The sequence below is a fragment of the Pipistrellus kuhlii genome, unplaced genomic scaffold (genome assembly GCF_014108245.1).
Source record: "Pipistrellus kuhlii isolate mPipKuh1 unplaced genomic scaffold, mPipKuh1.p scaffold_m20_p_9, whole genome shotgun sequence".
NCBI classification, from domain to species: Eukaryota; Metazoa; Chordata; class Mammalia; order Chiroptera; family Vespertilionidae; genus Pipistrellus; species Pipistrellus kuhlii.
Window position 1 is genome coordinate 13704537 of NW_023425595.1, and position 25726 is coordinate 13730262.

Below are 25726 nucleotides of genomic sequence, written 5' to 3' on the forward strand. Positions count from 1 at the left end.
TTATCATTTATTATTTTTCTTTCTTACGCTTAATTGCATGTGTAGGCTAAACAATCCGATGTGTGACAGGAAACCATTGAGAATGGTTATGCTCAATAACCTGTGTGACAGGAGCCACCAAGGAGCAAAAAACACAACTAATAAGAGGGAGCTATTCCAAGAGTTCTTTTTTTAATTATTATTATTTTTAAAATCAATTTCAAAGAGGAAGGGAGAGGGAGAGAGAGAGAGAAACATCAATGATGAGAGATAATCATTGATCAGATGCCTCCTGCACATCCCCCATTGGGGATCGAGCCTGCAACTCCAGCACATGCCCTGACCAGAATCGAATCCTGACCTCCAGGTTCATAGGTTGATGCTCAACCACTGAGCTTCACAGGCTGGGCTCCAAGAGTTCTGACAAGAAATGTGGGTGACAGGTTAGCATGGTAGGAGGTGACGTTTGTAAGAAGTGATCAGAAGTGATCAGGCTCTGGATATACTGAAGATATAGCTGATAGGTTTAATGATAGATTAGATGGGGAGGGAGAGAGAGAGGGAAGAAGAAAGAGAGAACCTAAAGGTGAAAGATTACTTTATTGAAGAACAGAAATTTGAAAGGATATACAGACAGTATGCCTATGGGGAAGATGACTGGGCTTAGGAATGTGAGAATGAGATGGGAAATAAAATAAAAACCAAGCATACCAAGGAAGATAGCATGCCACTATGCTAGAATGATCAACTAAGTTCTGTGTACCTAAAGACCCTTAAAAGACAGAAAGGCAAACACGGAAGCAGGTAATTTCTCTTTATTGGTCAAAATGAGGTTCAGGATAACAAGGCCTGTTCAAGTCCTCAGGGGAAGGGCACTGCTAACATGGGGCCTCCACTTCCCTTTAAGGGATGCGACCTGCGGTGGGGCTGGGCCCTTGGTCAGCTCTGCCATGGCTGTCCTAGACAAGGAACCTCAATGGAAGGCTGTTGGAGATACTACACAGAACCATGGTCCACTCCAGCCCCATGACTTCTCACTAGGTGAGTTGATTTAGACCAAGATGAAAGGTTACCCTGGTGGCCTTACTTGGTTTACAACCACCCTTTTGATGCAACGTTCAGCCATGAGAAAGGGAAGTCAACCCAAGTTCATGTATAGATTTTTTATAAGTGTTTTTTTTAAATTTTATTTACTTATTTTTAAATATATTTTTATTGATTTCAGAGAGGGAGAGAAAGTGAGAAATATCAATGATGAGAATCATAGATTAGCTGCCTCCTACACACCCTACATTGGGCTATATTTTAGTTATTGGTTTTATCCCGCTAAATCTTTATATCAAAAGCGAGGCTATAGTTATTCTGAGTTATTACCATACTTGGTGCATTGGTCCACTAATTCACCAACTATCAACACCTGTGCCCCAGATTTAGGGAATAAATAGATAAAGAAAGCATACTGTTTCCTCAAGGATTTCCAGGGCTTGAGGGGGAAGATGAAGATGTAGATAAGACAAATAATTACAGTGCAATGTGTTCAGACAGAAATAAGAACAGAAGTTAAGCAGGATAGTAGGGGGTGCATAATTATAATTTCCCTAGGAAAGTATTACAAAAGGCTTACATCAAGGTTCTATTTAAGCTGGTAAGGAGACTTGGCAGGAGAGGAAAAGTGGAATGACTTCTAAAATCTTAAGTATTATACCTAGCCTCTTTCCACTGATTTTCTCCTGTAAAGATAGCTGGTAGTCTCAGAATTCAGTTAATCCAACTTAATCAATACAAAACTTTTAGCTAATACAAAAAAAATATTAGTTATTATTAAGACATATATATCAAAATAAAATTTGGAATTTCAAAGAAACATATCAGACAAATTTATTCTATTTACTACCAATAGTATATGAACTCAATATTCAAGACCTGACATATCTATAATAAAAAAAAGTTACAGTTTACAATATATTGTAGAAGATGTATTAGTCAGCTTGGGCTTCCATAACAAATTACTACAAAGTGGGTGACTAACATAATAGGAATTCATTATGATACAGTTCTGGAGACTAGAAGCCCAAGATCAAGGTGCCAGCAGGATTGGTGTCTGATGAGAGTTTTCCCCTTCAGTAGCAGATGGCCACCTCCTCACTGTGTGGTCACCCAAGAAGAGCTTGGGAGCTCAGTGTCTCTGGATCTTGCTTAAGGACACCAATCCTGTCAGACCTGGGGTCCATCCTCATGACCCAGTATAGTCATAATTATCTATACTGAGGATTAGGGCTTCCACATATGAATTTGGGGTCACAAACATTCAGTCTGAAGCAGTAGGTTAAGGGTACGTTGCTAGATTCATTAATAAATAAGAAAGTTGAGAAAGCATCCATATGCTGAACAACGGGAAATCTTTCTTATAATGAACATAAGTGTGTTTGGGTATATTTGTTAGCAAAGCTTAATTAAAAACAATATCAGACTAAAAAAAAACTTAGATTATAAAATTATTCTAAAAATTCATTTTCCTCTCATTGCTTTGTAATTAAGAATATCTGATTTATGACAATAAAATAGAAAAACAAAAATCACCTGGATAATATTATTGTGATACATTTCAGGCTTTTATACTCATGTTTTAATGTGAAAGTTTAAATTGCATGTATGAACATTTTCTACAGAAAAAAATCTACCACTAACTTTAAATTAGTTAATGGAAATTTTAAATGATCTTTAGCTTTTCTTACTGTAAAAAAATAACTACATTTCAACAATCCTTTTAGATATTATGAAATTATATGTCATATCTTCACACATGACAGTAGGATACAACTATATCCTCTAGTTGTAATTATAGGAAAAGTATAGACAACTGTAATGCTAAGATTTATTATTTTATAAATGAACCCGCAAAGTTCATTTTAGTGAAATGAGCACATGCTTTTCATAAATTAAAATAAATCTCACATGGTAAAGTACCCATTTTTCAAAATTAATTTAATTACATGTTTCAAGTTTAATTATATTTAATTAAGCATTTAGGTTTAATATGAAATAAATGAATTATCAGTTAGCTACTATGAAATGAAATACTGCCTTGATAATTAAAATCTATAAATTTTCTTATTCTGTACACAAAACTGTTAGTTCTCAAAAACAGTCTGAAAATCATATTTTAAAGACTACAGGAGACTGTACTCTCACAGCCAACCTAGGTGTTGTTTTTCAGGCACCCAGTAAACAGATGTAGTCTGTGCAGAAAAGAGCAAAGGTTCAGCAGACCTGGTTTTGGGTGCCAGCTTGGTCATTTACAGAGTCGTGGGAAAGCTACTTAGTGTCTCTAATTTCAAGTTTCCTATGAAATTGGGATATTACCTGGGGATTGTTGAGAGATTTAGACAGCCTATGATCAAATGCCTGGTACAATGCCTAACACGAAGCAGGTTTTTGACAAATGTAAATTCCTCCTCTTTAGTTGTAGAATGAATGAGTAAAACCCTTGTCTTTTCTAGCTTTATCATACATATATTTTTAAATTACAAAGTATCACCATATTATTTTTTATGTACTTACATTATACTTAGTGTACATTTTATACTTTTTATTTCCCTCTGTGAATGGAGGCAGTATAGCATTATTGCTAACAAAGATTTCTGAGTCAGAAAGAACTGATTTTGAGTCCGGATTCAACCATTTTTTATTTATGAAATCATGGAAAAGTTATATTGACCTATTTCCTAAGCATGTATATATTTTTATATGGTTCAGTGAATGGCAAAAATTGGGCACTAGTAAAAGTCAATATAATCATTCAAATCATTAATAAAAAAAATTAGTGATGCAGGTAGGACAAGTGGTATTCCTCCCACCTCAATTTTTCATAGAAAGATATTTATTTTCATTGAGTCTAAGAAATTTGCCCAAGATTAACAGTAGAACAAGACCCAGATTTTGAAAAAGTTCTGTTAGCACTCTTTCCTTCATAACACAGAGGTAAAGGTGAAGGAGACAAGGAAGACTTTTGAAGCAGTAAAGCAAAAAGGAAAAGAGATCTTTTGGCTTAGGTTAATCCTGGCTCTAGCACTTCGTAGTTGAGCCTCAGATAAGTCTTTTCTGTGAATTTGGTATCTTGTTTTGGAAATGGGCATATTTACTTTCACAGGTTAGATAACACAGGTGCAGCACACTCTCTAGTGATTGACACAGTCATTCATTTACAGTAGCTATTAACCTTACGGTGACATCAAAGCACCACTTTGGGTAAGTCTGTGACCACAGAATAAATAGGGGACACCATAATGAAGTGAAGAATTTCTTTTTGAAAGAGATTTAATAAAAATAAATTATAATCTTCACTAAATTCTTACATGATATTTCTGGAAAGGAGACTATAATTTTTAAGTCATTTCAGTTTACAACTTCCTATCTATTAAACCTCCATTTAATAACTCATCTCACTTTGAAAATAATGGTTTAACAGTATGGCAACAGATTCCATGGATTATCCTTCCTTGATCTAATTGTAATAGAGATAAAATAAAATATTATTTTCCTTTATAAATTATTCAATGTCAAATATTGTAATTTTCAGGGTTCTGCCTTAAACTTAGTAGCATTATAACATAAAGATGTATTGGTTTAATATCTACAACTCTTCACTGTAAAACTCAAATCCTATGTTCTTTAAGTCATTTAAAAACCAGACTGTTTTATTTATAGCATTACTAGAAATAGAAAATCATAATAAATAAAATATTGGAAAACAGGTACTTATTTACTTTCTGAAAAAGCACAGTTTGCATTTAACACTGAAATAACCTGACTTAGAACTATTTCACATTTTCTTGAAAATAAAAATAGCAGGTATTATAAATTTGGTGCCCAAACTTTTTAAGTTGCAATTAAGAATAATAGCATGTCCAAGAGTTGCAAGACTGGAAAAAGAAGAAAACTAAATCAAATAATATGAAACATATGCACAATTAAGGTTACACATTATATAGAAACTAATGTTTAATATTAGGATATGTACTTTTGACATGCATTCTTTCAAAGAATGTGGCAATATATGCATTCTATTAACCTTTGAAATCAAAATTAGGTCATTAACTTACCAGGGTTCTTCATTAAGAGTTGAAGGTATTTTTTCTGGAAGAAAAAATCCATGCCATTTTGAAGCCTCTATTAGTTCTCTTGGTATTTTTTTTGATACATCATAATAGTGACCAAATTTTGAAGATGATACTGGTTCAGCCTATTAAGAAAATTTGTATTTATTGATAAAAAAGTTTAAAAAATTACTATTTATTTTGTCCTACACTTAGCAAAATGCTAATATAGTTATGCATTTTAATATGAACAAGAAAAAGCTGGTATACATAGGCATTAAATTTCAAAGAAATAAATACAATAATCTTTATTATTTTAAACTATATAGTTAGAAAGTAGCCTTTTCATCTCCCATGTTTCTTTACTCCTGGAGGTTCCCTAAGATTGATACAAATTTAAAACCTCCTTAGCTTTTTCTTTTTACTCTTTATTATACCTTCCTAAATTCAAAAATTTAATATATGTAAGTCTCAATCATTTTTGTTTAAATTTCAGGTTTTAATGACAATTGATGAAAACTTAAGCCAAATTAATTCATAGTGAGGGGTCCAAAAGTTATTGAAGTACGTTAAATTGAGCATCATTTTAAAACTACATTCTCACAAGACAATGTGTATATGTATTCAACTTTTCTTACAAGTTTAATGTTAAGCATATAGTATAAAATGCGCCAGGGTGCTCCAGATGGGAAAAAAGCTCAGAAAGTATATATAAGCTAAAGTAAATCAGGAATCTGCCATAATCATTAGTTAATTGACAATTCCTCTTTTGTGCCCTCTACTAACAATTTCTTCAACAAATTATTATATTTCTTAAGAAAATCTACTGATGCTGTATTTATTTACATAGGAAAGTAAAATCCTAGTATTATAACATTATTGCTTTGGATGAATTTTGGGCTGATTTCTTTCACTCAGCACATTAGAAATATTTACACCTCTAACCAAAGTTGAACTACTGACAATTTCATATAGCAATAGTTTCTAATGAAATCTCTGATCTAAATTTACATAATTTCAACTGTCCTGAATGCTACAAAACAGACAAGTTTCAGAACATTCAACAAACTTGGTAGTTGAAATACGTTCTTAAATTATTTTACTAAGAAATTAATAACTTCGTAGTTTAGATTAGAAATAGACATTTGCTTGATACTCGGTATTTGCATTTTTAAGACTTTAAGAACTTATATCCTTAACTAAATGCTTACAAACATTAAATTATATAGTAACAGAATAGAATGTTTTTAAGCCTAATAGAAACATTATTCTCGATTCAGAGCCTGTGGGTTTAGTGTTTACTTTCTAAATAAAATGACTGTTCATCTCTCCATAAGGTACTATTTATTTTCATTAATAAAGGAGACCTATTAATTGTCCTTATCCAGTTTTTCAATATAATATACTGAAGTATGGTTCCCAAAAGATTTATCATGAAAGTATCTACCATGAAAGTACTGACTAATAAATTATGACGCTAAAATTTGTTTCTTAAAAACAGGATTTAAAGTTTTAAAATGTAAAGTTATTAGTCTAAAGCAATTTAAACAAGGTCTGTTCTTTGGCCTATAATCTATTCTTTATCCGGATTATAGTTCAGAATGTTTTTACTGCAATCTCTGCTAGAGCTCATCTTTTTATTGTGTAATTCCAAGCCCCCTTAATGTTTTAGAAAGGCCTTGACTAACTGAACTTTGATCTGATGTCTTCATTGATAAAAACACCAGGTTGCCCATTTCAGATGCAAATCCCTCTAAGGCCCAATAGAATTTAGTAAAGACAGCAAAAAAGAAGAAACAAGAAGTTTCCAAGATCCTCTTTGAGAATCCTGGGGCACACTGGTGTCCTTAATCCACACTGCTGCATGGATTAAGGTAGGTGATAACCTTTCCAGATTCAAAAGAATAAGCAGAGTGCCTACAAACTGGGTGGAGACTAGGATTTGGTAATAATAAAACACCATGCAATAAAAGCTTGGTCTATGTCAGAAGCCTCTGAAAAGGCCTCAATGTACCACATTCCCAGGCCTAGTAGGGAAGCTTGCAAAAGCCTACCTGAATCAAATAAGCATGAATAATCTATTTTAGCAGGCTGGCCATGGGGAGAGAGAAAGAAAGAGAGACTTTTCTCTTCTTTTAAGTTTGATTTAATAAATTTATTAGTGGTCTGAAGGTTCTTGAAGTCCTGTGAACTCAGAGAAATATGCTAAATTGTCAAGAAGCAAAATATGCTTTTTAAGTTGCCGGTATCTATTAATGTTTCTAATTATAATATTAATGTGATAGAGATCTCAGATTTGGATTGAATCAAGGCAGAAAATTGATTTCATGCTGTGACAGTTTACATATAGAACATTTATAATTCATTAAAATGTAAAATTTAGAAGCTTTTATTACAATTGTTACTTTTTTTTTTTAGACATTAAGATTAGACATAAAACAAAAATATTCACAAGGAAGAAACTAAAATTTTTATTACTGTTGAAAAACTTTAATCCTTCCATAAAAAAATGAAAGTGGAAAATAAATATACTCTTCAAGAAAAAAACAACAACAATTTTGTAAAGTTTTTTTCTACCCAAGAGACATAGCATTACATATAATCAAATTTTTGAAATGCTATGAACTCTTTTGAGGCCTAAAATTATAAAACAAAGACTTGGAATATTTCCTCTAAAAAAGATAACTAAATGCTTTAAATTAGTTATATATTTTATATAGTAATATTATTAGTAATATTCCATGAAAAAAATCTCAACTCTACACACAAAAAGATACATTTAAAAAATCAAACTATCATCAATAACTAATCAGTTTACTCAATTTAATAAGATCTTTAGTGTACATTATGAAAACTATTGCACATTCATAAACTACCCATTAACTTGTTAACTGTAGAAGAGAGTAAATTGTAATGATTCAGTAAAAATTTACTGTGCTAAATTCCCCACCTCTAGTATGTCAGAAATGAAACTTTCAGAGAAAGCTGCACCACAAATAAGCCAACTAAATGAGGCATTTTCTTAAGAATGTTACCATTTCTTCTTTCTCAGTATGGTATAACAGAAATCAAGAATCCAAATGATTACTAAGCCATTTTGAGGCTCTGTTCAAGCACCAAAATTAGAGCTAATAACTATTTCACTGGGCTGTTATGAGAATCTAATGCAATACTGGCAATGAATATTCTGTAAGTTGTAAAGCATCATGTCAATATTATTATTATTGTGTCATGATCCATTAGTGACCAGAAGACTCATCACTATCTTTGTAAATTACATTACATTACTGAAAAAAAAGTGTATGTGTTGTCATCCACTACATGCATCTATCACAGGACTGTTGTGGCTGAATCACTAAGATAGAAAACCAAAGTGTAATGAAGATTGAACATAAACAGTAAACCTCTAATACATGGTCATAAATTGCTAGAGCCATTTGTAGGCCTCTGCAGAAGAGTTCTACAACAGTGAAGAGATTAAGTTTCAGAATATGCTGTAGGCAAGCAATTCTTGGGGTAAGGAGAGAAAAGGGCTTGAAGACATATGCATGTAGGAGACAAAATCAAAGGACAAGGGAAGAAGTTTTTTAATTTTTATTTATTTTTGTGTTAATCCTCACCTGAGGCTATTTTTTCCATTGATTTTAGGGAGAAAGTGGGAGGGAGGGAGAAGAGGTGGGAAAGAGACTGGTTGCCTCCCACACCGAACCCCTGCCAGCCAAAGATCTAGCCTGCTTGCTATGACATGCCCATGACCAGAACCTTGGACCCTTCAGCCCATCGGCCAATGCTCTATTCACTGAGCCAAACCAGCTATGGTAGAAGTGGGACTTTTTAAAATTCACAACCCTGTACATGAAAGTGCTTGCTTAATGCTTTACTGAACTATTGTTATTTAATTGTGCATATTCTTGTCCTTTTTAGCATTCCCTAAATGGGAATATGAGTACACTCTTGAGACTTCACGACAATTTATATTAAAAAGCATATATTATATGATAATTGACACAGCTAGTTTTGGACTACTTGTTCATTTAATCTTTTACTCATATTAGTGTTAAACTATATTTTGCCCAACCAAAATCCAGAAAATCCTGGGTTTTCTTTTTAAACTGAAAATGGAACAGTAAGAACTGGACTTATATAGTAGACTAAAGACCCAGTGCACAAAATTCGTGCATGGGTAGGATCTCTAGCCGCTACCAGATATGGGCTGGGACCTCCCTTCTCCAGCTGTTACCTTTATTCTACCCCCTAGGGGTCAGCGCACGTCATAGTGAGCCGGTTAAACAAAAAAATCAAAGGTCCCTTTTTCTCAGTGAGCTCACATTCTGGTAGCAGAGATAGAGGCTGTACTTATTATATAGGCCCAGTGCATGAAATTCATCTGGAGGAGGAGGGGTGGCCCTCAGCCTGGCCTGCACCCTCTTGCAATCTGCCTGCCTACTTCATTGCCCCTAACCACTCACCTGCCTGTCTGATTGTCCCAAACCACTCACCTGCCTGCCTGATCACCCCTAACTACTCTGCCTGCTTGCCTGATTACCCCTAACCACTTGCCTGCCTGCTTTATCGCCCCTAACTGCTCACCTGCCTGCCAGATCGCCCCTAACTGCTTCTGCCTTAGCCTCCACCACCATGGCTTTGTTCACAAGGATGTCTAGAATGACAACCTGAAGGTTGTTTGGCTGTTTGGCATAATTAGCATATTATGCTTTTATTATTACAGATGCCCTAACCTAAAGAAAAATTTAGCAGTGAAAGGAGATGAGAGAGAGAGAGCGAGAGAGAGCGAGCGAGAGCGCTTGTTTTTATTTTACATGTAAAGACAGAAGAAAATGGGAGAATAAGTCTCTGGTAAAGACCACTGTATGAAGAGCACATTAATATATATATTAATTATATATTAATTATATATTAATATAATATACATTATGTAATGTCATATATATCACATATATATACACATTAATATATATAATTGATTTCATATATATATTATATATGATTGATTTCAAAGAAGAAGGGATAGAAACATCAATAATGATCAATAATGAGAGCAAATCACTGATTGGCTGCCTCCTGCACATCAGACAGAACCCACTACCCAAGCTTGTGCCCTTGACTGGAATCAAACCTGGGACCAAATCAAGGACCCTTCAGTCCGCAAGCTGATGCTCTATCCACTGAGCAAACAGGCTAGGGCAAAAGCACACTTTTTTAGGGTCCTCAGGCCTCAGGTTGTAGACCCTGAAAACTGAGCACTGGGTTTATGTGCTAATATGTAATCTCTGAGATGTTTACTCCCACAGACAATCAAAACAGTGCAGGCGCACCACTCTGAAGGAGGAATGAGACAAACTTTTCATAAAAACCTCACAGACACAGGCAACTGTATGATGATTACCAGAGGGGAGGGGCTGATAGAGAGGTGAAAGAGGGTAAAGGGGGGATATTGGTAAGTGATAAATGGTAATGAAAGGAGATTTGACTTTGAGTGGTGAACACAAATATACAGATGATGAATTACAGAATTGTACACCTGAAACCAATATGATTTTATTAACCAATGTCACCCCAATAAATTCAATAAAAATTAAAAAATATATATAATAAATGGCTTTGCTAGTTCACTTACTCTGGCTTGTAACCCTAGAATAAAAGATTCCATATGGAGACTATGGAAAAAGTGAAATAATCTATTTTGGCTTAAAAAATAAACACAATTTGCTATAATTTTATTATTAAGAAATATGTCATCTTGATCAAATATGCTATAAATGAAATATATCTAGTTATTTAAATAAACAAGTATATATTGTACTGCATTTTAACAGTTGTACAAGAGATTCCATAAAATAAAACAAATTTATTTATAAATTTTAGAAATGCATAGTTTGTATGCTGACTTGCCTCCATCTTAGGTAACAGCTGATAACGCCAAGCTATTTTCATCTTACTGTTAAATTCTGGTGTTTCATGATTATGTACATCTTCACCAAGTTCTTTTTTATAATTATCATCAAGTAACGGTGCAGGAAGTCCCTAAGAAAACAGAATGACACATTATTGAGCATGTGTGGCAAAAAAAAAAGAGAGATAATTTTCTTAAATAATGATATTAGCAATACTAGAATTTTCTAATGTATTAAAACTTGATGTCTTAAAATTGGTTCAAGCACAAAATCATAACAAATATAAAGTTAAAACAGAGAAAAGGGGTAAATATAATATTAAATGTGCAGTTTATATTTTTAGCAATGAACTGGAATTTTAAGAAAATATTCCAATTTTTATACTAACCAAAATCAACTGATGGTGCAACGAAAGGCTGTGCTTATATTTTAAATTTATACACTTAAAGCAAAGTCTCAAATTAGCACTTATGTACTATATTACATGTAATTATTGTTATGTTTGCCACAAGGTAAAAATAAAGCTTGTGCGCAATCTGTTTACTGGTTTGTAATTCTAGAATTCAAAAACTCATTCACCGAAATAATGGGTGAAAAAATAACTAAGAATAAAGACATTTATTTTGCCCATATCAAATATTAGTTTTGCACCTGCAAGCTTATGTCTCTTCTTAAAAAAAATAAAAGGAGAGTTTAAAATCTGTGCTTAAATGAAGAGACAATGGATTCCAATTTTACTTGTTTTTTTGGAAGCTGACCTACAGAGTGACTACAGAAAACATAATGAAAACAATTTCTTTTAAGAAACACACACACACAACAACAACAATTTTTGTGTGTGTGTGCGTGTGAAAAGGTACACTATAGAAATAATGGAAAGAAAAAAGTACATAAGTTTCTTGAGAAGGAAAGCCATGCAATAATTGTATCTTTTCTTAGCCAGAATGGCAAAGATAATGTGAGGCTGACTTAGTAAACACGATCTTGTGCTGTATCACTAATAGTCTAAATTACAACCTTTACTTCTCAAGGTCAGATGTATTTATCTGAGAATCAAGTCAACTAATCAGCTGGACAATGCATTCAGCATCATATATGATAGTTACTTCCTAAATGACCTCCAATTAGATTCACATTTTAATTTATGACAGCATTAGAAATTAGTTATATTATGTAAGCTCTGAATCCATTGTACCTATAATACTATTAGTATTTTACAAAATATAAAATAACTTCTTTTTCGGATGGAAGTAAATATTTCTAAGATGTATAGTATAATATGGCATAGTGGTTATGAGTTTGAATTCTTCAACAAGATTGTTTGGGCCCAAATCTTGACTTTACTGTTTGCACTAATAGCTTTGGGTCAATAGTTATGCTGAACACCTACTGGACTTCTCTATGTCTCCATTTATTATCTAAGAAGGAGGGGGGAGTATTTACTTCAATGCATTGTTGTAAGGAAAAAATGAATTAAAAATGTAAAATGTAGAGAATGGTGCATGCCACATATTGAGCACTCAAGAAATGTTCGATAATATGAATTCAGTCAAATTATTGTCTTAACTAATACTCAGAGCCATACATTTTGACTTACATACCAGTTAATAATATAAATATTAGGGTTAACATTTTTTTCCTCCCAGGGACACAATAATAACTCTGACAAAAGAATAAAGTTAAAAAACCCAACCTCTCCCACAATAATCACTAATGACGTTACCAGCATATACTTATGTGTATGCATACATAGATATGTTAGACAAATACTTCCATAAAAGAAGGATATGATAAAATGTTATTAATAACTTTGTACTTTAATTTATAAAACAAAAATGAAGTAAAAGAGTTGTTGAACTGATCAATGATTCTTTGCTTCAAGGGACATTAACATATTCTCCAGTAAGTTTAGAAATGTGATTATGAAGCCTATTAAGATGTAGGAGTCACTAGGTTCCTTCTTCATAACTTTATTGTTGAAAGTATTACATATGTTCCCTTTTTTGCCCTACTGACTCCCTCCAGCCAGCCTCTACCCCAGGCCATCACTACCCTATTGTCTGTGTCCATGTGTTATGCATATATGCATACAAGTTCTTTGGTTGATCCCCTTCCACCCACCTACTCACCCTCTCTGGCCCTCCCTCCAAGATTCTGTATTCTGTTCTGTGATTCCATGTTTCTGGATCCACTCTATTCATCAGTTTATTTTGTTAATTAGCTTCCACATAGGATTGAGATCATGTGATATAAAAACATAAAAAAGAAAACGATAACCTATTAACCAGAAATAATAACTCTGAACATCTTTAAGTACTTCCCTCCAGTTTTTACATATATTTTTTTCAAAATGCATACTAACTATTTGCACATTATAACATATACTATTTGAATTCTAAAATTATATTGTGAGCATTTCTACCTTTTTGTTTAAAGTAAGATTTTTCAATGGCTGCATGTTGAATTATATAGCTTAATTAACATTCAGTTCATCATTTCCTACTGTTGAACCTTTAGGTTGTCTGCAGTCCAAGAATAATACAATAAACATTGTTTGCAATGTATCCTTTGCATCTCAAATTATTTTCTCTGAGATATATAAACATCTAGAAAATAAGAGAGAAAAATGTGAAACAATCCAGTTTCTACCACTTGGCTTTAACAAACCTCAACAACTGGCATACCTGAAAAGCAAAGCAGTAATTGCAGCAAGAAAGGAGTAACACTCTTGTGTGTAAACAGGAAAATTTGTTGAAAGTCTTTAAAAGAAACAATAAGACCCCGATACCCGTCCATTTCCCCCAGAGAGTCAGGATACTCCTCCTCCCTGACTGCAAGAGAAATGGAGAGGTCAAGTTGTACAAACCCTGGAAGCAGGAGCACTACAAAGGGCAGGGGTGAGACATCATGTGTAAGACAAAGAACACAGAAATCTTCAGGCAGAGGGCAAGGCAGCTTCCTCTTCTCACACACAGACACAGCTGGCTCCCACTGCTAACCTCTCACAAGGCCAGAAGCTCTCCTTACTGGAACAGGCAGGAGACTGGGAGATTAGAAAATTCCTCCCTGGGGAAACTGACAAAATTAAGATAAAATGCCTTTAGAGAAATTCCACTCGCTAATCCCAGCCTCTAGAACTGAGAGAAAATACATCTGTCCTTAAGTCACCCAGTCTACGGTATTTTGCTATGGCAGCTCAAGATGACCAAGAGGGATTCTAGTACCCAAAAAAATGGCTACTGCTGTAACAAATAGCTAAAAATATGGAAGTGGTTTTGGAATTGGATAATTCCAAGGGCTGGAAGAGTTTTGAGATGCAAGCTAGAAGTTAGAGAAGTTAAGGGTGATTCTGGTGAAGTCTCAAATGAAAATGAGGAACATATTATTGAAAACAGGAGGAAGGTGCAAGGAACGTTTTATGGAAAATGTTATGAAGTGGCAAAGAACTGTGCTGACTTGAGTTCTAGTGTTTTGTAGGAGGTACTGCTTGGAGTGATGAAAATGGGTTTTAGCTGAGGAGATTTGTAAACTAAGTTTTGAAGGAGCAGTATGGTTCCTCCTAAGTGCTTAGAGTAAAATGCAAAAAGAGAGAAATGAATTAATAAAGGAATTCCAGCCAAAAGGAAACAGAACTTGAATTGGAAAAATCTAAGCTTATCCATATTACAACAAATGAAAAAGCTTGTTCTGAAGGAACTGTAAGGTTATGGCTGAACAACCATTTGATAAGGAGATCATGGGTGTGACACTTGGATTAAAGCAGCCATCTCAGCAGAATCCAGGAATAGAGATGGAATTACATGGTACAGACACTGACAATTTAAACTAAAGGGAACACACAAGGAAGAATGAGATTAAAGAAGGCTATTGACCTTCGTCGATTTCTAAGGATCCCAAATGTGATCAGAGTTCCTTGGAGTTGCCATTCCCAAGTTTGCAAAAGAAAAAATTTAAGAGGACTTAAAAATACCTGATTTCATAAAAAGGCCAAGAGACATATGAAAACATGCTCAAAGTCACTAATCATCCAAGAGATGCAAATCAAAACAACAATGAGATACCATCTGACACCTATCAGAATGGCTATCATCAACAAATGACAAGTGCTGGCAGCTAGGATGTGGAGAAAAGGGAACCCCTGTGGAAATACAGACTGGAGCAGCCACTGTGAACAATATGGAGTTTCCTCAAAAAAAATTAAAAATTGAACTCTCATTTGATCTAGTAATCCCACTTCTAGAAATATATCCCAAGAAATCAGAAACACCAATCAGAAAGGATATATGCAACCATATGTTCATAGCAGCACAATTTATAATAGTTAAGATTTGGAAACTGCCTAAAGTGCCCATCAGCAGATGAGTGGATTAGAAAACTATGGTACATCTACACAATGGAATACTATGCTGCTATAAAAAAGAAAGAACTCTTACCATTCACAACAGTATGGATGGACAAGGAGAATATTATGGTAAGCAAATTAAGCCAGTCGGAGAAAGATAAATACCACATAATCTCACTCATTTGTGGAATATAATCAACAACATACACTGATGAACTAAAATAGATCCAGAGAAGCATCAAACAGACTGTCAAACCTCAGAGGAAAGGCAAGCAAGGATGTGTGTGTGTTGTGGGAGGGCGGGGGCAGAGATCAACCAAAGGATTTGTATGCATGCATATACCGTAAACATTTTCAATGGACACAGACAATATGGCGTGGGAAAAGGAGACATATGTAATATTTTAAATAATAAAGAATTAACATAATAATGATACTACTACTACTACTAATAATAATAATATAAAAATAATGGAAAAGTAAAACCACATATTGTGAGCCAACTGCATTCCAGGCAATGTTACCTTGGTGCCAAGGCAATTCAATAGGGAAAGAATAACACCAAATTTTCAGAAAACAACAAAGTAGAAGATCTCAATGGCTTTGGGGCACTCAAGGAGTCAGCATATTATAGCCTGGAGGTCAAAGTCAGCCAGCTACCTGTTTTTGTAAATAAAGTTTTATTGGACCACAATTATGCCCATTTGTTTATGAATTATCTATGGCTGTCTTAGTGATACAAGAGTAGAACTGAGTCGTTGTAACAGAGACCATATGGCCTGAGAAGCCAAAAATATTTACTGTCTAGCCCTTTATAACACACGCTATTGTTGTCATATTCTTGTTTTCTAAAAGAAAAAATATCAGATTTTTGGTTATTTCCTACAATGTGGTGCTTACAGTTTGCATATATAGGGTAGCAAGGATCAAGAATTAAAAAATAAAAAGCAGGCTTCATAAATTCTATATAGAAAATAGGTTTGGAAGTATAAAATTTCTGTACCTCTTTTAATTAATTGAATCAGGTTAGAAAAAACATAATAAAGCAACTGGCCTTACCTTCAGACAAAAAGAACTATTTATTCTACTTTAAGAAAAACCCATATAAAATAAAATTATTACAAACTTCTAATACCAAAATATACCCCGGTATTTAAGTACATATGTATTTTTCATCAGAAACATTTATCCTTATCCATAAGACGCTACAAATATATTTGTTCTCTTTCAATTCAAGCCATTCTTTGCCTACTGCTATATTAGTTTGTGATCTTTGTTTTGGCAGATGCACAAGCAAAATCTGATTCCAACAGTTTGACCCTTCTCACTTGTTATGTTCTCTAGGGCATAATAAAACCCAAGATACAATCCCTCAGCAGTTAATGAAGCCTAACTTCCCACCCTCTTAATTACCAATGCATTATACCAACTATAGGCATCACACTCCTCTCTAAGCTATTTTACAATTGAGCAGAAGTACTACTGAGCTATTATGTAGCAACATAATCCCTGCAGCATGAGAAATCCTTCTTAAAAATAAAATCTTTTGATCCTTGCAGGTTTTGGTAACTGTATAATTAATACTACTTAAGCATTATCTATGAATCAGCAAGTATATTATATTGTGTCAGTAAGAATATTACTTTGTTGATTTTGAGGTATTTTTTTTTGGGGGGGGGAGGGCTATTTATTTTCTGAAAGATACACAAATCCAAAGATATTATTGATTATCATAATGTGAATACAAAGTACACCAAATATCCAACATGAGTATCCATATATCATATATTAAAAGTATGCCTGCCCTTCACATCATCTCTAGTTAAATATTTAAAAATATATGTCATGATCTCACTTATATGTGGAATCTAATGAACAAAACAAAATGATAAACAAAACAGATCCAGAGACATGGAAGCATGCAACAGACTGAGAATCCTCAAGGGAAGGACAGTGGGAGGGAAGAGAGCAACCACAAAACTTACATGTGTAACTCATTGACACAGATAATAGTGGGGTGAAGGCCTGGGGAGGGGACAGGAGTGGAGGGAAGAGAGTCAATGGGAGGAAAAAGGGGATATTTATAATACTTTCAACAATAAAGATAAATTTAATTTGAAAAAACATATATGGGGGGAAAGGCGACTTAAAATTGTTAAAACATTGGGAAATGTAGATGACGGGGAAATCCAGGGTATAGGTGATGCTACATAAAGACATTTTTAAAAATCATACATTAAAAAAAAGTCATATATTTTGAATAAATTAAATTATCCACAAATTCACTGGTATTAGCAGGTTTGGTTGGTGAGATCATGTGCAATGATCTTTAGTAAATGTTTGCTGTATAAGAGTGTTCAGTAACTGGTTTTTAACAAAATATGATATATGAAAATAAATATTAAATAAACAGGTTATGCAATAATTATTTGAGTTATAAAAGAATTCTTATCTTGGCATAGGATTCTTATAAAATTCCTTTAAGTATTAATTGACTTTATTGAATAAAAATTAATTTATAAAAACCTGATATAACTAAAATATTTCTAAATATAATTATACTAGGACAGTGATAATAATCTAATTATTAAGTTCAGGTAATAAAATTTTTACATTGTTGGAAAAAATATATTCTAATGTTTCAGAAATATTTACTGTCAAAGAAATCTCAATTAGGAATCAAATTAGGCATTTATCTTCATTTAAGAGATCCTGATCAGTTAAACCCCTGGCTTAGGAATACACAAGCGACTGATTTTGTCTGATGTCATATTCTTTTATTTTTCCAGAATAAATCCAGCTTATGGAAAATGTCACAAATAAAAATTCTTAGAGTATTATGTGATACTATATGAATTGGATATCCCTTTATTTTTATTAAATTTAAATATTACATCCTGTAGTAACATTAGGTGTCAATAGAACAAAACTGATTCTTTCTGTTCATTGAGTCCTGAATAAAAGCATAAAATAAATTTTCTTTAATTCTATAGCACTCTGTATATTGTAATCTGTTTAAGAATATAAAGGTAAGAAGTTTCACTTCATAGTCTCAACTTTATTTTCTACTTCCAATTCATCTTCAGTTTAATACTCTCTAACTTGTTTCTAAAACCTAGCACTGTTTTTTAGATACACACAAACATGAATAACAGAACTGAAGTAAGACTATTTTACAAAAATAGCATATTTCAAATGCTTCTGAGTTCATTGCTATTCCAGAATATTAAAAGATTGATGTGGTGAGCTAAGGCCACTTTCTGCAACTGCAGAAAATTTCAGGAAAGAAAGACTGGCCACTGAGGAATCATGCCAACACTAATTGGAGAAGTGGCCCTGCCTTCTTTGGGGCTGTCACACCGTAAAGTTATCCTTCTGTACTGTCTGCTTAATCTATGACCCTTGACGGTGTCCTGCCTTCTTCTTTTCATGGTATCCTTTAATATCTCATTTACGGAGACAATATATGAATTTGGGAGCTGATGAAAAACTATTGAATATTTCTTTTTACTTCTAATGATCTGGTTTTCAGAATTTCAAGTCATGTATCATTCCCAAAAGGATAGAATATTTTCTTGTAACTACCTTTTTTTTTTTTTTGTAAAAGGATTCAGAAGAAAAATTAACTCTACTTCTAATATTCCCAATTCTGGCCTTTGTGGCTTATATTCAAAGAATGAAAAAGTGCTATATAATAGTGCTAAGATTTTAACATTTCTTTTGAGCATAACAATAACCATCAAGTTCAGCAATTCATTTTTTTATGAGCTCAAAATAAAATTTTTGAAAGCATGTGTGAGATTTAGAAAGCAAACCTTCCAGATATTTTAAATTTGGAACTCTGGAATGAGGTAGCTGGGGTATTATCCCTTTCTTAATATGAAAGGTTAAGTGACTTGCACAAGATCCTGCCAGTAGTTAAGCAGCAACAGAGAAATTAAAATCTAAGCCCAGATCCCACATATATTTCACCTTCTTGAGGATAAATATACAGAATATGGAATTTTTATTACATGACTTAGGTTACCTTTCTGCCTGCAAAAGCCCCCCCTTTTTTTGTTGGCTGTTGCACAAACATCAAATACAAATGTGTGTTTATTTTAATGTTATATCAGAGATGGTTTTCACAAGCTAGTGACAGAGAGTTGAGTTTATTTTCCTTTATACTTTTATCTTAACTTTCATTCCTCCTGGAAAATAAGGCACATGCTCTCTTTTAAAAGCTGTCTAAAAATGTAGGTCGCTGGAAGTAGTATTGAGCCTTTGCATGTTTCTTCTTAGTCTTTTTAGATTGCCAAAGAAGCTCTAATTGAAGCTGCCAGAGGAGAATTTAGAATTTTAAATAAGATCTCAGGAGTAGCAAGGGGATGGGCGGGTGAGGGCGGGTGGAAGAGGGAAACCCTGGGGTCAAACAGCAAATTTTAGACTCAACTGGCACTTCAGACTTATAAGCATTGAAAAGGGTATGTTCTGATAATTTGCTGAACAAATAAATTATTGACAAACAAATGAAGGGAACATAACACCGATTACAAGTCTGCCTTCAAAGGGTTGTCTAATATTTGTTCTTATACTGTGGATAAAAGGTATAGAGTAACAAATAATTTTGATAGGAAATACAAGAAATATTATACAGGCTAAAGAGTAAAAATGCATGGGAAAATGTGTTATGTTATTGAACATGCAACAAAGCTTGCAAAGTAGAAGGACCAGAATTATTTTTTATTGTTTTAACATGATGTATTAAAATTATCAACTGGTATCTCTGATCTCATTTATAACCAAAGACTCCAATAAAGCAAAAGATATGTGGTACAATGAATAAGATCTTAACAAATGAGTTCAGTATTTGAGTAAAAGGTTGATATTTTGGGATATGAAAGAATGCTTTCAATATTATTAAGATAGAATTTTAATTTTTACTTAATATGATATGGTTCATTTTAAATGAATTGTTACTTATTCCATGACTTATGGGTGGCAGGCTTGATCTCCAGGACGGGGGATGCAGGAGGCAGCCAAACAATGTTCTGCTTTCACATCCCTGTTTTTCTCTCTCAAACTCAATAAACAATTCTTCCAAAAAGAGGAAACTATCTGCTTAAATAAATTTGATTCTTTTAAGAAAAAAAAAATGCATGTAGGGTTCCATTAGTGCATGTACAAACAATTTACATTTGTACAAACATATTATATTATCCTACACACACACACACACACACACACACACACACACACAATCACACACACACATACATGTTTTCATAAAATATTCAAGATGCAATGTTGAATATATAGAATACAATCTAATCTATACCTGTAATATGTCAGCAGGGTCTTCTTTTGCAGATGCGACCAACAAAGTATGCCCAGTGACGATTCCTTCTGCCAGGAAATACTTGAAGAGCAAAGGAGAGTAAGTATTATATTTATCCTCTTCTGTAAAAAAAGAAAAAAAATAATATAGTCAGAATCCTACCATATACCACAAACAATCCTGTGTTTTTATATTTTTTCTCCTTAAAACAATTATAGGAGGTAGGGCAATAATTATGTTTTCCTAAGGTACAGTTAGATAGGCTAAGAGACTTATTTTGAAGTTGATACTCTTAATAGAGTCTTCTTGACTTAAAAAAAAAATCATTATTCATCTATTGTAGCCACAAAATTTAGAGGGTTATTATGCATGTGAGATTTGCAAATTTGCTGCTCCTTTTAAAGGTATGCTTTTCCTAATCTGAGAGCATAATTTTGTACTATAAAAAGCTGAAGTCTATTGACTTGTGGTGTCAGAGAACAGAACGAAGGCTGAGGATTATAGAAAGTGTGAGCCCAAAATCTGAATGTGTATTTTGAACAAATATTTGGCTATTGAGTAAACTTTGTGATTCCAAGGACTATTCTTGTGTGACCAGGTTGAAAAAGCAACATTGAAAGGTGAAAAAACTAGATAAAGATATTATCGGCTGCATAATATACTAAAATGAGTAATAATTTAAGCCCAGGCAAGCTGATTACCCATTAAAATAAACAAACAAACAAACAAACGAACTAGTAATCTTCAGAATAACATAATAAAATTCAGAATCATTACAATGTTATTATTTATAATATACAAGTTTCAACCAAAAATTACTGAATATGAACCAAACCAATGAAAACACACTCCAAAGAAACTGATTCCAAATGGGCTCAAAAGTTGAATTTAAAAGAATAAGACTTCAGCCCTGGCTGGTGTTCTTGGTGGTTAGAGTGTCAGCCCGCAGACCGAAAGGTTCACAGGTTTGATTCCAGTCAAGGGTATTTACCTGGCTCCAGCCAGGGCACATGCAGGAGGCAACCAAATGATATCTCTCTCTCTCTCTCTCTCTCTCTCTCTCTCTCTCTCTCTCTCTCGCTCTCGCTCTCTCTCTCTCTCTCTTTCTTTCTCTCTCTCTTTCATCCTGCTCCCCACTCCCACTCTATAAAAAGCAATGGGAAAAATACCCTAGGTAAGGATTAACAACAACAAAAATACTTCAAAACAGCTATTATAAATATGTTCAAAGAATTAAAGAAAAATGTATACAAAGTATTAAAAATATATGGTATCAATAAGTAAACAGGAAAAAAATCAACAGAGAAATGAAAACTATAAAAATAAAGTATTAATAGATAGAAAATTTATACCTTAAAATTATGATTCTTTAAATAAAAAATTTACTTGGTGATCTCATGAATAGATTAAAGATAGAAGAAAAAAAACCACATGAAGGTAGATCAGCAGAAATTATGCAATCTGAAGAACATAGAAAAGAAAATTAAACAGAACTTGAGACATGTGGAACAATATAGAGAAGTCTAACCAGTGTTTAATTGGAGTCCTAGACACTGAGACAGAAAGAAGCAGAAACAATATTTAAAGAAGTGATGGCCTAAATATGACCAAAACTTCCCCAAAATTGATGAAAATATTCAGTTACAGATCCGAGAAGCACAGGAAACCTCTACTGGGATAAATGCAAAGAAACCAAATCTAAGTACGTCATAATCTTGGAAGCAGAAGGGGAAAATAATATGATATTCAGGGGTATAACAATTCAATTAACAACTGATTTGTCATTAGAAACAATGAAGGCTAGAAGTAATGGTAATTATATATTTGAAGACTTGAAAAAACAAACCCAACTTAATCTGACACCAAATCTTGACACTAGCTACCTTATTCCAGTTGTAAATTCACAAAATGTAATAAAAAATTGGGGTCAATCCTAGCCAGGTGACTTGGTGTGAACATCATCCCATACGCCAAAAGATTGTGTTTAATTCCCAGTCAGGGAATTAAACCTAGGCTGCAGGTTTAATTTCTAGTCAGAGTGCAAATGGGAGGCAGCCCATCCATGTTTCTCTCACATTGATGTTTCTTTCTCTCTCCCTTTCTCCCTTCCTCCCTCTAAACATATCCTCAGGTAAGAATTAAAAAATTGAGGTGAAGCCGGGACCGGTTTGGCTCAATGGATAGAGCGTCGGCTTGGGGACTGAAAGGTCCTGGGTTCGATTCCGGTCAAGGGCATGTACCTTGGTTGCGGGCATATCCCCGGTAGGGGGGTGTGCAAGAGGCAGCTGATCGATGACTCTCTTTCATCGATGTTTCTGGCTCTCTATCTCTCTCCCTTCCTCTCTGTACAAAATCAATAAAATATATTTTAAAAAAATCTTTAAAAAAAAATTGAGGTGAAAACTTGAGGCAATTCATCGACAGCTGACTTATACTATATAGATCATTAAAAGATAAAGGAAAATGACACAACATGGTAACTCACGTTTATAGGAAGGAAAAAAGAATACAAATTGATGACAAATATATGGGAAATTATAAAACAGTGTGATTGTGTATTATGTGTTTATACACAGATATGTATGTGGACAAACTATTTTTACTTTGAATTTCATAAAAAATAAAACTGTTTAAAGAAAAATTGACAGAACTAATAAAATATAAACATAAATTATATTTGGAGATTTTATTATACACAGTATTTATGTTTAGTAATTGATATAATTGAAGAAAAAATTATTAAAAAAATAGAAAATCTGAACAATTTCATAAACTGCCTTAATTTAATTACATCATACAGGTCTAGAATACAATCTACAAAATGTTCAAAGGAACAGCTAGCTAATTCCCTCAAACCCTTCCAGACCCAGGTTAGGTAATTCCATTTTTGAAAAAGCCTTTCTCAAGGCTGAGATGAGATGATCACATGCTTTAGAAAGCATCTTGTTAACTCCTATTACAGCCTTTAATACACATTATTGAAATTTCCCCACCAAGCCACAAGATCCTCATGGCAGAGAACACTTCTCAATGGTACAACCCTAGAATTGGACACATAGTGTATATCTAGTAAATATTTGTAGAATTAATTAAGGGAAACAAACAACAAACAAAAATCCACCTGTCTTATAAATCAGCCAGATCTATCGATAGTATTATAGTTTGCTGAAAGCACACCCTATCATAACTCTTTCTTTCTCTCTCTCTCTTTCTCTCTTCTCTCTCTCTCTCTCTCTCTCTCTCTCTCTCTCTCTCTCTCTCTCTCTCTCTCTCTCTCTCTCTCTCTCTCTCTCTCTCTCTCTCTCTCTCTCTCTCTCAATAGTTATCAACTCTATTTTTTCAAAGACTCCTTTGAGGCACAAAAAAACTAACAGGAGGAACATCACCTCTTTAGGGATTTGCAAAAACACGATGCTCTTCATGCTCTTCAAACTGAAAATTACCAATTTTGTGAAACAAATTTTGAAGTTGTCAAATAAGCATTTAATTAATCTATTTAGTGAATCCCCTTAACACTGAGCAAGTAAAAATGATAATGATGTGACAGAACTGCCAAAAAGCAAATGTGGTTCTAGCCAGAATTAATAGTCTAATTCCTAGGTTGAGAGAGCTGATTGTCCTCATCTATTTTAGTAGTCAACCAGACTGACAATAATATATTTCACTTGGTATTTACATAAACTAAAATATCTTCAGAATGGTGTGAATAGTATGGTCAAGGGATCTGAAAGCATGAGAAATGAGATATTTAGCTTGAAGAAAAAGAGATCTAAGGGTTGCAATTGTCCTTAAATATTTGACAGGCTGTCATATGGAAATGGAATTAAACTTGTTCATTAGGCCAAGGGATAGATTAAGTCAGAGGATGGGAAGAAGAGGAGTGTCAATTTTTCCTTATATCAAAGTCCAAATGAGCTGCTCCTATCATTTCATTGACTACCTATTAAAATGTTATTTACAATATACAACAATGACTTTCTAATTATCTATTTTCCTGATACTTTTAAATTTTTATCTTATTTCATTTGTTTATTGCAGGTAGTGCTGTGGACAATTTTTCCTGGTTAAGACACTTCTTGCTCTGTTTAGCTATTTTATTTATTTATTTATTTATTTATTTAATTTTTATTGATTTCAGAGAGGAAGGGAGAGAGATAGAAACATCAATTATAAGAGAGAATCATTGATCAGTTGCCTCCTGCATGCCCCTCCTGGGGATCAAGCCCGCAACCCAAACATATGTCCTTTACTGGAATTGAACCTGGGACCCTTCATCCTCAGGCCAATGCACTATCCACTGAGCCAAACCAGTTAGGGCAATGGTTGGCAAACTCATTAGTCAACAAAGGCAAATATCAACAGTATAAAAATTGAAATTTCTTTTGAGAGCCAAACTTTTTAAACTTAAACTTCTTCTAACGCAACTCCTTCAAAGTAGATATTTTGTGGAAGAGCCACACTCAAAGGGCCAAAGAGCCACATGTGTCTCACGAGACAACCACGGAGCTAAGGCATGTTTCCCTATTTCTTTAGCCATTCTTTATATATGTAAACAGTTTATATAGAGCTCTCAATTCTTTAGTATATAAATATGAAGTGTTTTTATTTATTCTTTCCAGTTACCACTTTCCACTATGCTATGAAAATCTTTTCTCATCTCTTAATGATACCTAGACCTGATTCCTTGATTTTCTCACCACCAGTTTCAGTTATTAAAACTTGGAACAGTTGCCCTGGTCGGTGTGACTCAGTTGGTTGGGCATCATCTGTACACTGAAAGGTTGGTTGTTCAATTCCTGTTCAGGGCACTTGCCTGGGTTTCAGGTTTAATTCCTTGTAGGGAGCCAGGAGGAGGCAGCTAAGCAATGTTTACATATGTATGCAAAGCTTATATACAAGATTTTCACAATAGCATTGTTAGTAATAGAAAAAAAGGAATTAACCTAAATGATTTAAAAAATTATAGCATATCCATACAATGAAATCCTATGCTGTTAAGAAAAATAAAGTATATCTATATGAATGCACAAGGACTTTTCTCTAAGATGTATTAAATGGAAAAGGCAAAGGTGCTAAA

At 33.7% G+C, this 25726-nt stretch overlaps 1 protein-coding gene across 1 annotated transcript in view; it reads right to left on the bottom strand.

Moving 5' to 3' along the window:
* Positions 1–25726, bottom strand: part of ELP4 (elongator acetyltransferase complex subunit 4) — a 158310-nt gene that overhangs the window by 123000 nt on the left and 9584 nt on the right. The window contains exons 3-5 of the mRNA XM_036428580.2: positions 20650–20771; positions 10989–11120; positions 5082–5221 (exon numbers count right to left, since the gene is read on the bottom strand). Of these exons, the coding sequence (XP_036284473.1) occupies positions 5082–5221; positions 10989–11120; positions 20650–20771 (394 nt within the window). The remainder of the gene's footprint in view (positions 1–5081; positions 5222–10988; positions 11121–20649; positions 20772–25726) is intronic.